The 15,394-nt window shown below is 38.2% G+C and overlaps 1 protein-coding gene across 6 annotated transcripts in view; it reads right to left on the reverse strand.

The window, feature by feature from the left end:
- Positions 1-15,394, reverse strand: part of Lmbr1 (limb development membrane protein 1) — a 155,032-nt gene that overhangs the window by 90,638 nt on the left and 49,000 nt on the right. For 5 of the 6 annotated variants that reach the window (XR_004121481.1, XM_031380269.1, XM_031380266.1 and 2 more), the window contains exon 5: positions 3,511-3,614. Coding sequence is in view for 5 of the 6 variants with exons in the window: in XM_031380269.1 (XP_031236129.1) it covers positions 3,511-3,614 (104 nt within the window). In the remaining variant the exon portion in view is untranslated. The remainder of the gene's footprint in view (positions 1-3,510; positions 3,615-15,394) is intronic. The other variant, XM_031380268.1, reaches the window with a different exon arrangement.

Below are 15,394 nucleotides of genomic sequence, written 5' to 3' on the forward strand. Positions count from 1 at the left end.
ACCTTTTCACAGGGGTGGCCTAAGACCATGAGAAAACACAGATACTTACATTACAATTCATAACAGTAGCAAAGTTACAGTTATAGAGCAGTAATGAAAATAATTTTATGGCCAGGCAGTGGTGGAACATGCTTTTAATCCCAGCACTTGGGAGGCAGTGGCAGGGGGATTTCTGTTCAAGGTCAGCCTGGTCTACAGAGTGAGGTCCAGGACAGTCAGGGCTACATAGAGAAACCCTGTCTCGAAAAACCAATAAATAAATAAATAAATAAATAAATAAATAAATAAATAAATAAATAAATAAAAAGAGAAATAAAGAAAATAATTTTATGGTTGGGGGCCACCACAACATGATGAATTGTATTAAAGTGTTGCAGTATTAGGAAGGTTGAAACTCAGGCTGGAGAGATGGCTCAGCAGTTAAGAGCACTAACTGGTCTTCTGAAAGTCCTGAGTTCAAATCCCAGCAACCACATGGTAGCTCACAACCATCTGTAATGAGATCTGATGCCCTCTGGTATGTCTGAAGACAGCTACAGTATACTTTCATATAATAAGTAAGTAAATAAATAAATAAATCTTAAAAAAAAAAAAGGAAGGTTGAAACTCACTGAGCTAAGAGGAGGAACACAAGAGGTGATTTTTCCTAGGTTTTGCCTGAGTCTTAATTCCAGAGCCTGTTGTCAATTATGCCTCACAAGCTGTAACTGAGTCCCTTTCAGGGCTGGTCAGTGCAGACAAAGCAGAGGCAAGGATTATACAAATCACAGGCTGCCTTAAGTCATGATCTATCTCACTAACAACTACATCTTCATAATGAGTGTGCACTGCGCAGATATGCCTGGAACACCACAAGAGTAACAGTGAAGCAACAGTACCCAGGGAGGGTTAGGAAGAGGAGGAATTATGCACACAGCAGACACTAGCTGGTGGTTTCAGTGAGTCTACATATCTATACCTATATATCTGTGCACTACTGCCTGCATGACTCCCTTGGCACTAGGTAGAATATGTGCTCCAACAGTACTCCTCTCCTTGGTAACAAATGAGAAACACTGAAATGCAGAATTATCACTACACTTACATGAAACAGTAGGTGAAAAAACACTCCAGAGAAACTCTTTCCAGCTCCCTATTGTCTTCAGCATCCAATCTAAACTACCTGCCAGAGCTGAACCCTCCAGAACCTTATCCTGAGGCCACCTGTAACCACCCCCACCCCCACTGATCTCCATCCTCTAGCATTCATCAATTCAATCAGAACTCAAGACCAAGGGCAAGCCTTGAAATGTATTCTTCCAAGCCTTGCTCAGCCGCAAGGCTCAGCCCCATCCCAGCTAGACACCATTTCTGTCAGTGGCTCTCACAGTTCCTCAGCATATGACAAGCTATGGCTTCTTTGTGTGTACTGCTGATTATCCCCACTGTCTGACCTTCAGTGCAGAGTCTGAGCTCTTCATGAGCAGCCCTAGCAAGCTCCTTTAAGGACACAGTAACTTGAACATGGAGCTGCTTACTAAGTTTCTGATGAACAGACAGCTATCTATGAAAAACTCTAGCTCCAAACTTTCACGGAAAGCAATATCTTAAAGTCTCCAGTGGCCTTCCCTCAGGCTGTCGGTTCTCCCGTTCTCTGCAGCACTCTGTCAAGCTGTGTATTCTACACTCTGGCCTTGGGTTTCAGGATGCCTCCCTTTTCTTTACACTCTCTAATGACACAACCGCTCTTGCTGTCAGCATTTCTTGGCCCTCTTGTCTTCCCTTTCCACATTCTGTCCTTGACCATCTCTCACCTTCTTACTGGCTTCCTTGTGCTTTCCAGTGTGGGACTACAAAGCAATGCCTCTGGAAACGTCAGGAGTCACGCCACTGCTATTTTGTACACTAGGTCTTCAGACAAGTTAACATTATTTAATCCCAGTGAGCTTCGCTTTAGCCATAATTCCTTCTAGGAACTATAAATAGTAAAGCAGCTTTCTTTTTTGTTTGGTTGGTTTTTTTAAGACAGGGTTTCAGTGTTAATCCCTGGCTGTCCTGGAACTCACTCTGTAAACCAGGCTAGCCCCAAACTCAGAGATCCATCTGTCTCTTACATTCCAAATGCTAGAACTAAAGGTGTGCACTACCCACCACACCTAGCTACAGCAGCTTTCTAAATTAAAACAAAGTAATTATTTTTATTACATAATTTGTTAGTCTTAAAACAAGAGAATATAAAATAATTCCAACATACAAAAGCCAGTTTTCTCAATGTGAATCTTGAAAGCAAAGCACAAGCCATTCTCATCTCTGTACATTTACTAAACAGGAAGTTAGCCAATGGCTTTCATCTCCAGTGTTCACATCTGAAGGAACAAGATTAGTCCACAGAAATGCCTGACGCCTCAGGGCCTTTCCCCAGTGTCACTCAGACTGTCCCCACATCAACAGTACTCTTTGGGCAGCACAACTAAAACTGAAACCAGTCATCAGCATGTTCCTGGGCAAGAATGACACACAAGTCCATTACACTTCAGTAAAATATTTGCCATGAAAGCATGAGAGCCTGAGTTCAAATCCCTAGCACTCATGTAGAAGCTGGTACAGAGGTATATATAACACTGTAACTCCAGTGTTAGAGAGGCAGAGATAAAGATCCTTGGAGCTCATTGGTCAGCCAGCTGAGCTAAATTAAGGAATTCTAGATCCATCGAGGACACTGTCTCAAAAAAAAAAAAACAACAATAAAAGAAAACTGAGAAAGACAGCTGATTTTTCTCTGTCCTATACATGTACAAGGACCTGCAAAAACATATGTAACACATACACCAAAACGTTCATATCCCACATACAAAAAGGGGACAACAAGCAATAATCCACAGTTTACAATTTCACACTAGATAGATAAGCACAATTCACTCCATATATTAAAATAGGAATAGAAGTAAAAATCAGAATGTTGTAAGATGTCCTACTGTATTAATTAAGTAAGTAATTAAGCATTAATTACTTAAATCTTTTCATTATATCCCAAAATCATATTCCAAAAGCTTATGGCTGGACACTGTATCAAAGTCAGGGTCAGTTCTCCCCTACTGTAAGGCCACGCTGTTTCAGACGCTCTTGAAGACCTTCCCACTATGCTCAGCCCCAAGTCTTCCACATTTGTGTAAGATGAGCCATTCTCAATATCATGGGGTCTATCTACTGCAGAGTATTTGATTTTATAACGTATTACTATCTATATTTTAAATGTGTCCTACTAGGCTCTGAAGTAGATGAGGCCTCCCTGAAAGGCCTAACTAATAGCTGTGATGGCAGGTTGTGAGCTCCACAGGAGACACTCCTCCAGGTGGAGTGCACCATAAACGTACTCCCTGATTGAGTACACAAGGTATTCACTGTACAATATTATTAATATTATCAACAGTATGTAAACATAATTATTTAGTAATTCAACTGTCTGTTTATATCAACTTCTAGTTTAATATGAGTCATTTAATAAATTTAATCCAAACTCAATTTACTTACCTTTTTCAGCCCTGCAAAACCTTCTGATTCCAGAAAGAAAAAGGCAAAAGGCATCAACACAAATAAACAAAGATTGGAAAATAAAGAAGCAAGATTCCACAAACCTATAAAGATGACAATAAGAAAAATTAAGAAAATCAGGTTAGACACTGACACATTGTTTCAAAGTTATGATGCTCATCAAGATCTCTATTTTACTAATAAAAATCAATACCATTTTGAAATGACTATCTAAACTTGACTATTAGAAAATGATGTATATTTACTTTAAATATTTTTATCTATTGAAGAAAGCTAATATAGAAACTGTTTACTTTCCCTCACTCCCCCAAGTAAATTAAGTAAAGATATCTTATATGCAGAGATCCAAAGACACAGCTCTTTAGACATATCATCACTGAAATATTTTAATTAGAGCCACTAGCATCTACTTGTCAGTTAATAAAAACAAAGAGCAAGCTACGTGTTTCATATACATACCCGTTTAAACCTCGTAAGATAGTCAAGAGGAAACTAGCACTTACTGAACTCCATGAGCCAAGCATTGCTCAGACACAGGAGTCCTTGAGCAGGCAGCACTGTCACTTGCCAAGCTACAGAGCGTGTGAGTATTGGGGCAGACTACCTGGAATCCTAAAAACTATGTCACAGGAGTTCTAGCAAAGAATTCTAAGTGGGAAAGAAACTGTGACCCCAGTGGGCAAGCTCATAGAGCCATTTCCCTTTTGGCCAAGTTATGACACAATAGATGGCAACAAAAATAAGGGTACGCTGTCAAGTATGTCACAGGCAGAGTATTTGACCCAACACCTATTTTTTAAAATAGAAAACACAATAAAATTCAAAAATGAGCTTCAAAATAATGGCTGTAATCTTTAAAATGGAGTCAAAGTTAAAAGTTATATCAATGCATTCAGAGTACTGTATGCAATTTAAAAAAACAGGTAAAAACTGTTCCTTCACATCTTTCCGTCAAGGTCATGCTTACAACATTTAGAGATGCAGAGTCAGACACACAGTGAACAGTGTGCTATCGCATGAGTTAACATATGTATGCACACACATCCTGCTCCTAGGACAGCGTGGAAGACAGGGAACTAAACTCCTGAACAATTGAATCACTTATAAAAAGACAGTCACTTAATATAATAGGTAAGGTAATAACATCAATTCATAGTTTCTTATCCAGAAATCTAGAGATTTGATGCACACATAACACACAATTAATCTTTTCAAGACCAAAAAAATAGAAAGTTAAAATCAATGTCTTAATATCTTTTTCTTTTCTTTTTTGAAGCTACATCACATATATCCCAGACTGGTCTTGAATTCTCTATGTAGCCAAGGATGTCCTTGAATTCTTGATCTTCCTGCCTTTACCTCCTGTGTTCTGGGATTAAAGGCATATAGCACCACAACTGATTTATCCGGTACTGGGCTGGAACCCAGGGTCTTGCTCATGTATATTATGCAAGCGCTCTACCAACTGAACTACATCCTCAGCTCTTGTCTTAACATCTTATAGTGGTAAACTAATTTAAACATTTAAAGCTTAAAATTAAATTAAAATAATGTTCAACATTATTTTCTTTAAGGTTTTCTAGATATATGAAGTAGGACAATAATTCCTACTATGTAAAGTAAAAAACTGCTTTAAAATACTTTAATGTGTTCTGATCTTTAAAATAAAAAGTTAAGGCCAAACACACTTCTAACCCCATATAACAGGGAAGCCAACAGGGAAAACCACTAAAGTATACAAGTCTGACCAGGATAACTTAGAAAAATTTACCCTCCAAAAGAGAAAAAAGTTTTTTTCTTTTCTTTACTGACAAGAGATAATTACAATTACCAGGAAGGGCATGTAGAATGAGGGATAAATAAACGCACACACCTAAGTCTCAAACTAGGCTGTGGCGACCTTGCTAGGTTCCAGGTTCCTCACCTGTGAAATGAGGCTTAATGCTATATGTATGGACATCATTAGTACTAAATGAAAGAAGGAATGGCTGACAATTGAGCCAGTACCACCACAGAACAAGCACTTTATGCTTTTCTGCTTTTATTAACCATCACTTCCCAGAGGCAACTAGTCTGCAAGACTGTAAGCAGCTAGCATGCTAGGCTCACCACTTTCTGCCTCTTCCTTTCCTGTTTCTTTCCCCTTCCCGACCTAGGTATATCAGCTCCTGGTTTTCTTTACTAACAATCTCCATGTATCCATCCAGTCTCCCCATGCCTAAACTGCTCTGAGTGAGGGGGTCCAAGCACTACTTTTCAGGAACTGTATCTGAAGAAAGAATAAATGGGCCTGGATCAAAGCAGTGTGTCATGTTCAGTACAAACATTTGTGTGTGGTCTCTGCTCCCTATTTTAACTGTTCAACATTATTTTCCTAAAGGTTTTCCAGATATATGAAATAAGACAGTAATTCCTATTATGTGAATTATTATATCCTAGAGACACATCATTGAGTGCTTGCTTGGTTTTAGGTATGATGGAAAACAGCAATTTTAAGTAGCCTATATTATAAGAAGATATCATTGTGTCAAGGATCATACTCAACTTACAGGAAACAGTTTATATGGCACACATCCCTTTCAGAAAACCATATTTTAAAAAAGAAACTTTCTGTACCTGTTAAGAACCTACTAAAGCACTATGGGGCAACATCCATTCCTTCTGACAAGGGGCCTTTGTTCTATAATCAACCTCAGGTTCAAAAAGTCAGGTCAGGGCTAGAAAGATGGCTCAGCAGTTAAGAGCACTTACTGCTCTTGCAGAGAACACAAGTTCAATTCCCATCATCCACATGGTAGCTCACAACCATCTATAACTTCAGTTCCAGGAGATCTAAGACCCAACTCTACCTTCTGTGGGCACCAGGCATGCACATGGTACACAGATAAACACACAGACAAAACACAATTTTTTAATGTTTAAATTTTAAAATTAGTAAAATAGTTCATTTAAAAAAATAAAAGAAAAACCAAAAGAAATGTCAGATCTAAAGCCAGAAAACAACTATGCTTCACTTCCTAGTTTGTTGAGATACCTTTGGGCAGAATAAATTTGATTCTCTAAACTTCCAGTAGTAATTCTACATGTCTGCAATTTTATAATGAGAAATTCCCACATCCAAGCTCTGTAATGCATCAATTGCTCTTCATCATTTGAGTTCTCAACTCCAGCCTCAGAATAAATTTTCATTGTCAATGAAAAAATGAAGAAATTGTGATGTGTACAAAAAATTAAAACATGTTCACCTCAATAGCCCCACTGTGCAGTAAATTACACACGGTGCTCTGATTCAGGTACAGTTTCAATGTGCTGCCTGACATGCCCAGGCTCAGAAGCCTAGTGTCCGGTATAGCAATGCTGAAGGGGTGGAATCTTTTAGAGGCATGGTCTCATGAAAGATGGTTAGTTTCTAAAGAGTGATGTGAAGGGGTTAATACTTTTCTCATGGAAATACATCTTCATTCTTACAGAAAGTCATTGTAGCCAGATGGTGGTGACTCACGCCTTTAATCCCAGCACTTGGGAGGCAGAGGCAGGCGGATCTCTGAGTTCCAGGCCAGCCTAGTCTAGGAGTGAGTTCCAGGACAGCCAGGGCTACAGAGAAACCCTGTCTTAAAAACAAAAACAAAAATAAACACAAACAAACAAACCCAGAAAGTCAGTATAAAAAGAGGCCACTCCAGTGTAGGACATTCAGCACATAACTAGCTACTTCTCTGGTGGGGAGGGGGGTTAGTGTAGGACATTCAGCACATAACTAGCTACTTCTCTGGTGGGGAGGAAGGTTTAGGAACAAGACACTCATGAAGAGACCCTACTCCTGCACAGCCAGAACTGTAAGGCAAACACTTCTTTCCAAAGGCCCAACCTCAGATGTTATCACAGCAACATAAATCTGACTAATGCACAAGTGTACAGTTCTGGCAAGTGTTGGCTTTGTACCCACCGATAGTGAACACATCTTTGCCCAGACATTTCCACAACCCCTTATAGAATCTGTGCTTCCTGCTATCTTTATCCCTTTACTCACTCCAGCCAACTACTAATTCTGTACTTCCAAAAGAGAGAATTTTCTACAAGTTCTATTTAACTGGATCATGTAGTTTGTGTTGGCATTTTGTTTGTTTGTTTTGTTTTGTTTTGTTTTGGTCTGGTTTCTGTCTGTTCTGTGTCTGTATCACAGACCATAACAACCCTTATTGAATTGTCTCACCTGTCAGCTCTGAGTTGCTCCTACCTTGTGGCTACTACATATGAAGCTGTTATTAACCATGAATGTCCAGACTTTGCAATGGACACAGGCTTTCATTTTGAGTAAGTGTGCAGCAGAAGATGGCAGAAGATGGTTGCTATGTGTTTCATATTTTAGAACACTGATAATATTTTCCTAATTGGTTGTAATTTCCATTCCCACCAGGAAAGTAAAGTTCTTCACATGTCCTGAAAACAGCTACGAAATCTGCAGGTTTTCCTTCCCAATCCATGGGTTCTTTTTCTAATCAAAGAACAGTTTATCACATGTAACAAAGCCAAATTTATGAAGCATTTCTTTCGTGAATCCTGATGTTGGTATTGTATAAGACAAGATGGTGTAGCCCAGTATCTCAGAGATTCTCCTATTTGCTTCTATTCCTTTTGTGGCTTTACATTTACCTCTATGATTCTTCAAGCTACTTCATGTGGTACCAGGTATAGACTAAAGGTCAATTTTTGTCTGTGATTATCAAACTGTTCTAATTCTATTTGTTAAAAATATCCTTTACTCACTAAATTTTATCTTTTTACCCTTGTCAAAAGTCAATCAGCAGTACATATGTGAGTGTCCTTGGACTCCGTCCCCGCTGGATTGAATGCTGCTCTGTCTCTATGCTGCCATTGAGCTGTCTTGATCACTGCAATGATCTGTAAAGTCTGTGGACTGAAAACATCTTGAAGTAGAAAGCCCTCCAAACTCGTTCTCTTCAAAGTTGTTCAGACCATTGAAAACTCATTGAAATCTCATCTGAATTTTAGGTAAATTTACCAATTTCCATTAAAAAAATACCTACTGGGGGCTGGAGAGATGGCTCAGTGGTTAAAAACACTGACAGTTCTTCCAGAGGTCCTGAGTTCAATTCCTAGCAACCACATGGTGGCTCACAACCATCTGTAACAGGATTCAATGCACTCTTCTGGTGTATGTCTGAAAACAGCTACAGTGCAACTCATATAAATATAAATAAATAAATCTTTTAAAATGCCTCTTGGGATTTTGACTGGCATTGTGTTAAATCTACAAATTAATGAGAGGGAAGACTAGGCATTATCGTGGACAAAAATTTAACCAAACTCATAAACTGGAACCCTAGTCCCCAGTATGATGACATCTAAAGGCAGAGCTTTGGAGCTATCAGGAAGCTAAAAGATCTCAGACATAACAATGAATGGCTGCCAAGCCCCCTTAGGCCAGGGTCCGGTGAATGTTCAATGCTTACTACTTATATTCATTCTTGGGAAAGAAGATCACTTAGAAAAGATTCATGTTTTCTATCTTCTCAAGACAAAGAAATGTTTTAAACTGAAAGGACAGCTACTCCTGCTTCTAATGGACTCAACAAAGATCACTGTCTCACTAGAATCCTTACACGAAATAGATGAACCACTTGCTAGGAAACTAAAAGTAAAATAATTACAGTAACTCCAAAATAACATAGAAATAGAAATTTGTAGGAGAAAATTATCTCACCCAAAAGCAAATTATGTTTTTTTAAAGAGTTTTGATAAATTCCCCTCACACACAAATCCCTAATTCACAATGGAACACCTGGAACTTGACTCCAGGTGTCTCGGTCTCTCTGTCTCTCTCAGTCTCTCTCTGCCTCTCTCTCTCTCTCTCTCTCTCTCCCCTACTCTATGCCATCTCAAAATTACTATTTTGTGTGAGAAGGGCATCAATAAACTTAATTACTTTATCTACCAAAATAACACATCAGTAACATTTTATTCAAGCCATATTGGATATATTAGGCCACTAAGTGACATAAGTGCTTAACTGAGCCCATGATCATTAAGCCAATTAAACAGGACAAGGCAACGCTTAGAGTTATCTTTTTAGTTTGTGTACATGCAAGCACATATACATACATACATAAAGCCTCCTTAAAACACCTTCAAACTGCAGGAAACTTTTTAAGATCATTTCAAGGAGCTAGGGAGACAGCTCCTTTGGTAAAGTGCTTGTTTTGCAAGCATGAAGACCTGAGATCAGCCCCCAGCACCCACATAAAAATGTTTTATGTGGAATGAAATGTGTTTATAATCCCAGAGCTGGGGAGGTGGAGATGACTTCCTAGCCAGTAGGCAGCCTATCCTAACTGGTGAGATGCAAGGCAATTAAAGATTCTGTTTTTAAAAAGCAAAGTGGATTGTTCTTGAATAATACCACCTGAGGTTGACCTATGACCTCCACATGTTTATATGTGTACACACAGCACACACACACCAAAACACTTTATCAATTCAATTTTAATAACCCAACACATTAGATATGTTCTACATACCCAGTGTACTACATTGTCTTGGCCAAAAATCAGGTATTCACCCTCTCTGTAATTTAGAGGAGCTTAACCATCTTTACAGCAGTTATATGAGTGAGAAGCATTTTATATCTGCCATAGTTTGGACTACTTAGCTGTCATGACCTTGGAAAGACTTCAACTCTATCACTGGGCTTTCTCCTGTTAAATGGGTTACAACTCTGCCCTTACCAAGAACAGAAGAGAAACGACATTCAAATTTTTATACAAATGTTAAGAACAAAACAAAAAAAAAAAAACAAAAAAACAAAAAAACAAAAACAAGGGGCTGGAGAGATGGCTTGGTGGTTAAGAGCACTGTCTGCTCTTCTGAAGATCCCGAGTTCAAATCCCAGCAACCACATGGTGGCTCACAACCATCCATATTGAGATATGACGCCCTCTTCTGGTGTGTCTGAAGAGAGTTATAGTGTACTCATACATAAAATAAATAAATAAAATCTTTAAAAAAAAAAAAAAAGACTGAAAAAGTGTAATGCACCAGCACTCAGCCAAAACAAGGACAAAAAAAAAAAAAAGGTGTGAATTACAGCTGAAACTAGCTCAGCTCTTTCCTTACCACTCTCATTAATTTTACTCAACAAGGCTTACAATAAAAAAAAAACTATACATGACATTAAAAATGACAGTGACAAAAAACTCAGCAGAATTGGGAAACCGGTTTGCTGTGTAAGTGCACTTACTCCGCAAGCACAAGGACCTGAGTTTGAACGCAAGCACCCAAACAAGAAGCCAGGCACTGGGGCACAGACACAGGGCAGCCCAAGCATTCCTGCCCAACCATCGCAAAAAGCTGGACTTCCAGCTCAAGGAACAAGATGAAAGATAATAAAGGAAGACATCTAGTACACTACTGTGGCTCTCACATTTGTATGATCAGGAGCATGCATGACGCACCACACATAGCACACATACAACACTCACATATATATATATATAAATACATATAAAACAAGTATTTTTTAAACTAAGCATAAAAATAAATTGCCAAGACAGACACAACTTATTTAACAACACAAATATTGCAGAGTGGTACGTTCTTCTTCCTTTCTACCTCTTTTCATAGCCTCAATCTTCTATAAGAGTCACACAAGTATATAAAAATCATAAGTGTATATTTAAGCACCTTTGTGACATGTCTAAATCTCTGGATCTCTGTATAACATAAGTTTCCCCCATAAAATCTATTAAAAGGGAAGAAAACAACAAAGATAAACTGGGCTGGAGACCCAAGATAGACTCTCTGTTTCTAGCTACACTCTCCACACCATTCAAACATCAGCCTCAGAAAAACTACCAAATACAAATAGATGAATGCTAATGTCTGCTATATTTTCATAAACAGAAAATAATCTACCATTTGTAGCATAAAAAGAGAACTTTTATTCTTATTATTGATTTATGCACATATATATTTGCAGAACAAGAAATCCAAATTATTCTCTGCCGGCGAAAAGTCAAAAAAGTAAAATTTGCCTTAGGCAAAAACTCACAGATCAAAAAATAATAATAATAATGTTAACCAACTTCACTCATTTAAAACTAAGATAGGGCTAAGGAAGCTAGTACGGGCAATGAAGTGTTTGCTACATAAGCATGAAGACCCAAACTCACTCCCTCAAAATCTGTAAAGAATCAGGAGTGGTGGCACACCTCTAATGAGAACACTTGGGAGGTGGAGGCAAGGCATTGACTTTAAGGCTAGTCCTTTCTGGGGGGAAAAAATACGTGTATTCAATATGTATTACAAAGTGGTTTGTAAATTATTCAAGGCTCAATAAATTTGTGCTGAAAATCATTCTACAATTCTAATACAATTGAAAATTATTGTTATTGACTTAACACATATTTTATTATATATATTTACCTTAATTTATAATATAAAAGTTATCAAATTTCTCCGTTTCAAAAAACTAAAATTATACACTTCAATATAATAGAATGCAAAACTTAAGAAACGTAGTTTGCCAGAATGCGTATCCACAGCAAGCCACTGAAGTAGTAGCCAATGCCCAGCCCCAAAAGACAGGTCAGCTGGAGGTTCAAACACAAGACCAAATTATTGGCTTACCATAGGGTTATCTTCTGCCGCCACCTGCTGGTATCACAAAATAGTTCAAAATACAATTTTCAACTGAGAAACTCGAGTTTAGAACCTCTGTGGATCTGACTGATTCGCAAGAAAAAACAGTGAGCAAAATCCCTGGATTTGAGGCTTTATGCTGCAAAGTAAATGGTGTTGTAGGGGTACATATGATTTTAAGTATCCTTTCATTTAACAAGAAATATTCATCAAAATAACGTCCTCACAAGAGATTAGCCAGGTCACCAAGGCTCATTTAACACCTGAGCCTGAGCTGGAGAGTTCAGTTGTCAATGTGTAGCTCCACACCAGCAAACACAACTGAAGCAAACACACGAGGCACCACTGAAGAAAAACACCTCCAAAACTGGAGAATTATGCCCAAACTTAATTTAAGACTAGAACTTAATTCTATCATTCTCCTCTCTTTCACATTTTTACCATTATTGGCTTTTAAAAATTTTTTGTTGTTGTTTTTTCGAGACAGGGTTTCTCTGTGTAGCCCTGGCTGTCCTGGAACTCACTTTGTAGACCAGGCTGGCCTCGAACTCAGAAATTCGCCTGCCTTTGCCTCCCAAGTGCTGGGATTAAAGGCGTGCGCCACCACCGCCCGGCTATTGGCTTTTAATTTTAAGCACACATGGCAGAAAAGTAGTCAGTGTAAAGTAAGATCTTGGAAACTTACAAAATAAAAAATTAACAGTGTCAAGACACAAAAGGTGAATACTACAAATGGATTTTTCTGTCCCCCTTTTATTCCTATTTTATTTATGCCAATGATGCCACTCTGACACCTCTGCTTCTTCATTCCAGCTTAAAATGTATGGCATGCTCAATCAAAGAATCACAGTGAAGGTTACTCTCTTTGGATAACTACTTGTCTTTGAAAAACAGCTCTTGGCCTGATACTAGGCTCTCATCAAGTATAAGCACTTGACCTTGGAGTTATGATAGGCCTAAGCTCCTAATCCAAAATGCTAGGCATGCACAAAAGTACTGTCTATCATCAAATAAAAATGATATATGTGTGGCCCAGCATAAGCCCTAATAGAACAAAGTGATTCCATGAAGAATTGTCCCAAATACTCAAGGCTCCCTCTTGTAAATTGTTCTTGTCTATTGATCTTGTCTAGTTTAGTCTATAATATTTGCTGTTTCTACAGGTATGTGGGTGGCTCTAGCTCTACAACCCTCTCAGGACAATAATAAAAAAAGTAAGATATCTATATCCCATGGGAATACTCACCAAAGTGTCCCTGGGCAGAGGAGGTGTTAACAGACAAGAGGATAAAGAAGACAAGATAATCCAAAGGAATAGTGGGGATCTGCAGATAAACAGCTTCCTCTCCAGACACTGGTCATCACCCAGTGGGCTCATGAAAATATGTTTCTTACTTCATCTTACTCTGGTGCAGGCATTAGATGAGCAGGTACTTTAGACTCTACAAACATGCTATTCTCCACACATAAAATACAACCAACAAGTTCTTGTTCTATTCATTCTTCAGATAAAACACTGACTTGAAATTTTTTAACAGTTTGTTCAGAGTCCCTAACAGTAAAACAGAGAGCTAAAATACTAAGCTACGTCTAGCTGACTCCACACAGGCCTTCATGGGATAACTTCTAAAATAAAAAGGCAACACATTAAAGACACTAAAATGAAAGGCTAATAAACCAGTGGAACTAAGACAGTGAGCTTTGAAAAGTGAGGTACAAAACTACTCTGTAACTCCTGATGGAATGAACAGGCAAGAACAAACAAAACTGCTGACAAGAAGAAAGTTAGTGTTTGTTACATTCATGGTGGAAGAGGATCTTCTGCACAGAAAAACAATTAAGAGAAACCAAAGAGGGGAAAAAGACCAGTCGATACAAAATATAAAAACTCTAGATCCCCGAAGAGCATACAAAAATCAAAAAGCAAAATAGCAACTATAACTAAACATTTATAGAGGTTTAGTTTTATTTATTTATTTTATTTTATTTTATTTTATTTTATTTTATTTTATTTTATTTTATTTTATTTTATTTGGTTTTTCGAGACAGGGTTTCTCTGTATAGCCCTGGCTGTCCTGGAGCTCACTCTGTAGACCAGGTTGGCCTCGAACTCAGAAATCCACCTGCCTCTGCCTCCCAAGTGCTGGGATTAAAGTCGTGCGCCACCATGCCCAGCTGAGGTTTAGTTTTAAAGAGACCATATAGTTTGATACAAAAAGGAGGAGTTCATGACAAATTATATATGTACTAGATGTCTACAAATGAATTAAAATTGAAAGATCAATAATTTTTCTAATGATAATCAGGGAAGCTATTTCTTAGTTATATCTTTGGCAACAAAGATATCATCAGTATTTGATGTTACTGGGTTGATGTTAGAAACAAAGGCACCTATACCATCTGTCAGAAGAAAGAACTTCTAGAAGATAGTTTGGGGGCTGGTGAGATGGCTCAGTGGGTAAAAGCACTGACTGTTCTTCCAAAAGTTCTGAGTTCAAATCCCAGCAACCACATGGTGGCTCACAACCACCCAAAATGAGATCTAACACCGTCTGCTGATAAGATAAGAGCTGATATAGGCACTAAAATGTTTTCAATGACTATGAAGAGCAGAAAAATTATCAGCAGATTCAGTGCTTGAAAAGATTCAAGTTACATGTGCTATAAACACATGGTACATATATGTACTACAAAAAAAAAGTCAATGCTATTTTCTGCTTTGTATGTTTTGATATTCCTGTTCATTCTAGAGTAAGCATGTACTACTGTTGTGCTCAATAAAGTTACACCTAGCAATATGGCTGTCCCTCCTCACACCCAGAGTCACCTTCTCAGCAATAATGCCTCCTGTACTTTCACAAAAACAGAAGAGACAAAGCTTACTCCTGTGTCTCAGAGAAAGATACTTTTAGAGGAACAACTTGAAATGGACTCAATTTCACAACCACCACAGGAACCTGATAATCATTTCAGACTCACTGTTACTCTCTAGAGGCTTGAATACAAATATCACCACAGAAATGAAAAAGCAGCTCTCACAGTCACCACAGTGAGGCTTTCCCAGCATACAGCATCAGTAAAGGCAGTGTTACATGGAGAAGTAATTCCACTTCTCAATTGTCAACTAGAGACCCCAAATTATTTAATACAAACAAAGGTACCTTGGATACATAGTCATCATCGTCTCCTTCTCTTCCTCCTCCTC

This window comes from Mastomys coucha, unplaced genomic scaffold (genome assembly GCF_008632895.1).
Source record: "Mastomys coucha isolate ucsf_1 unplaced genomic scaffold, UCSF_Mcou_1 pScaffold19, whole genome shotgun sequence".
Classification (NCBI taxonomy): Eukaryota; Metazoa; Chordata; class Mammalia; order Rodentia; family Muridae; genus Mastomys; species Mastomys coucha.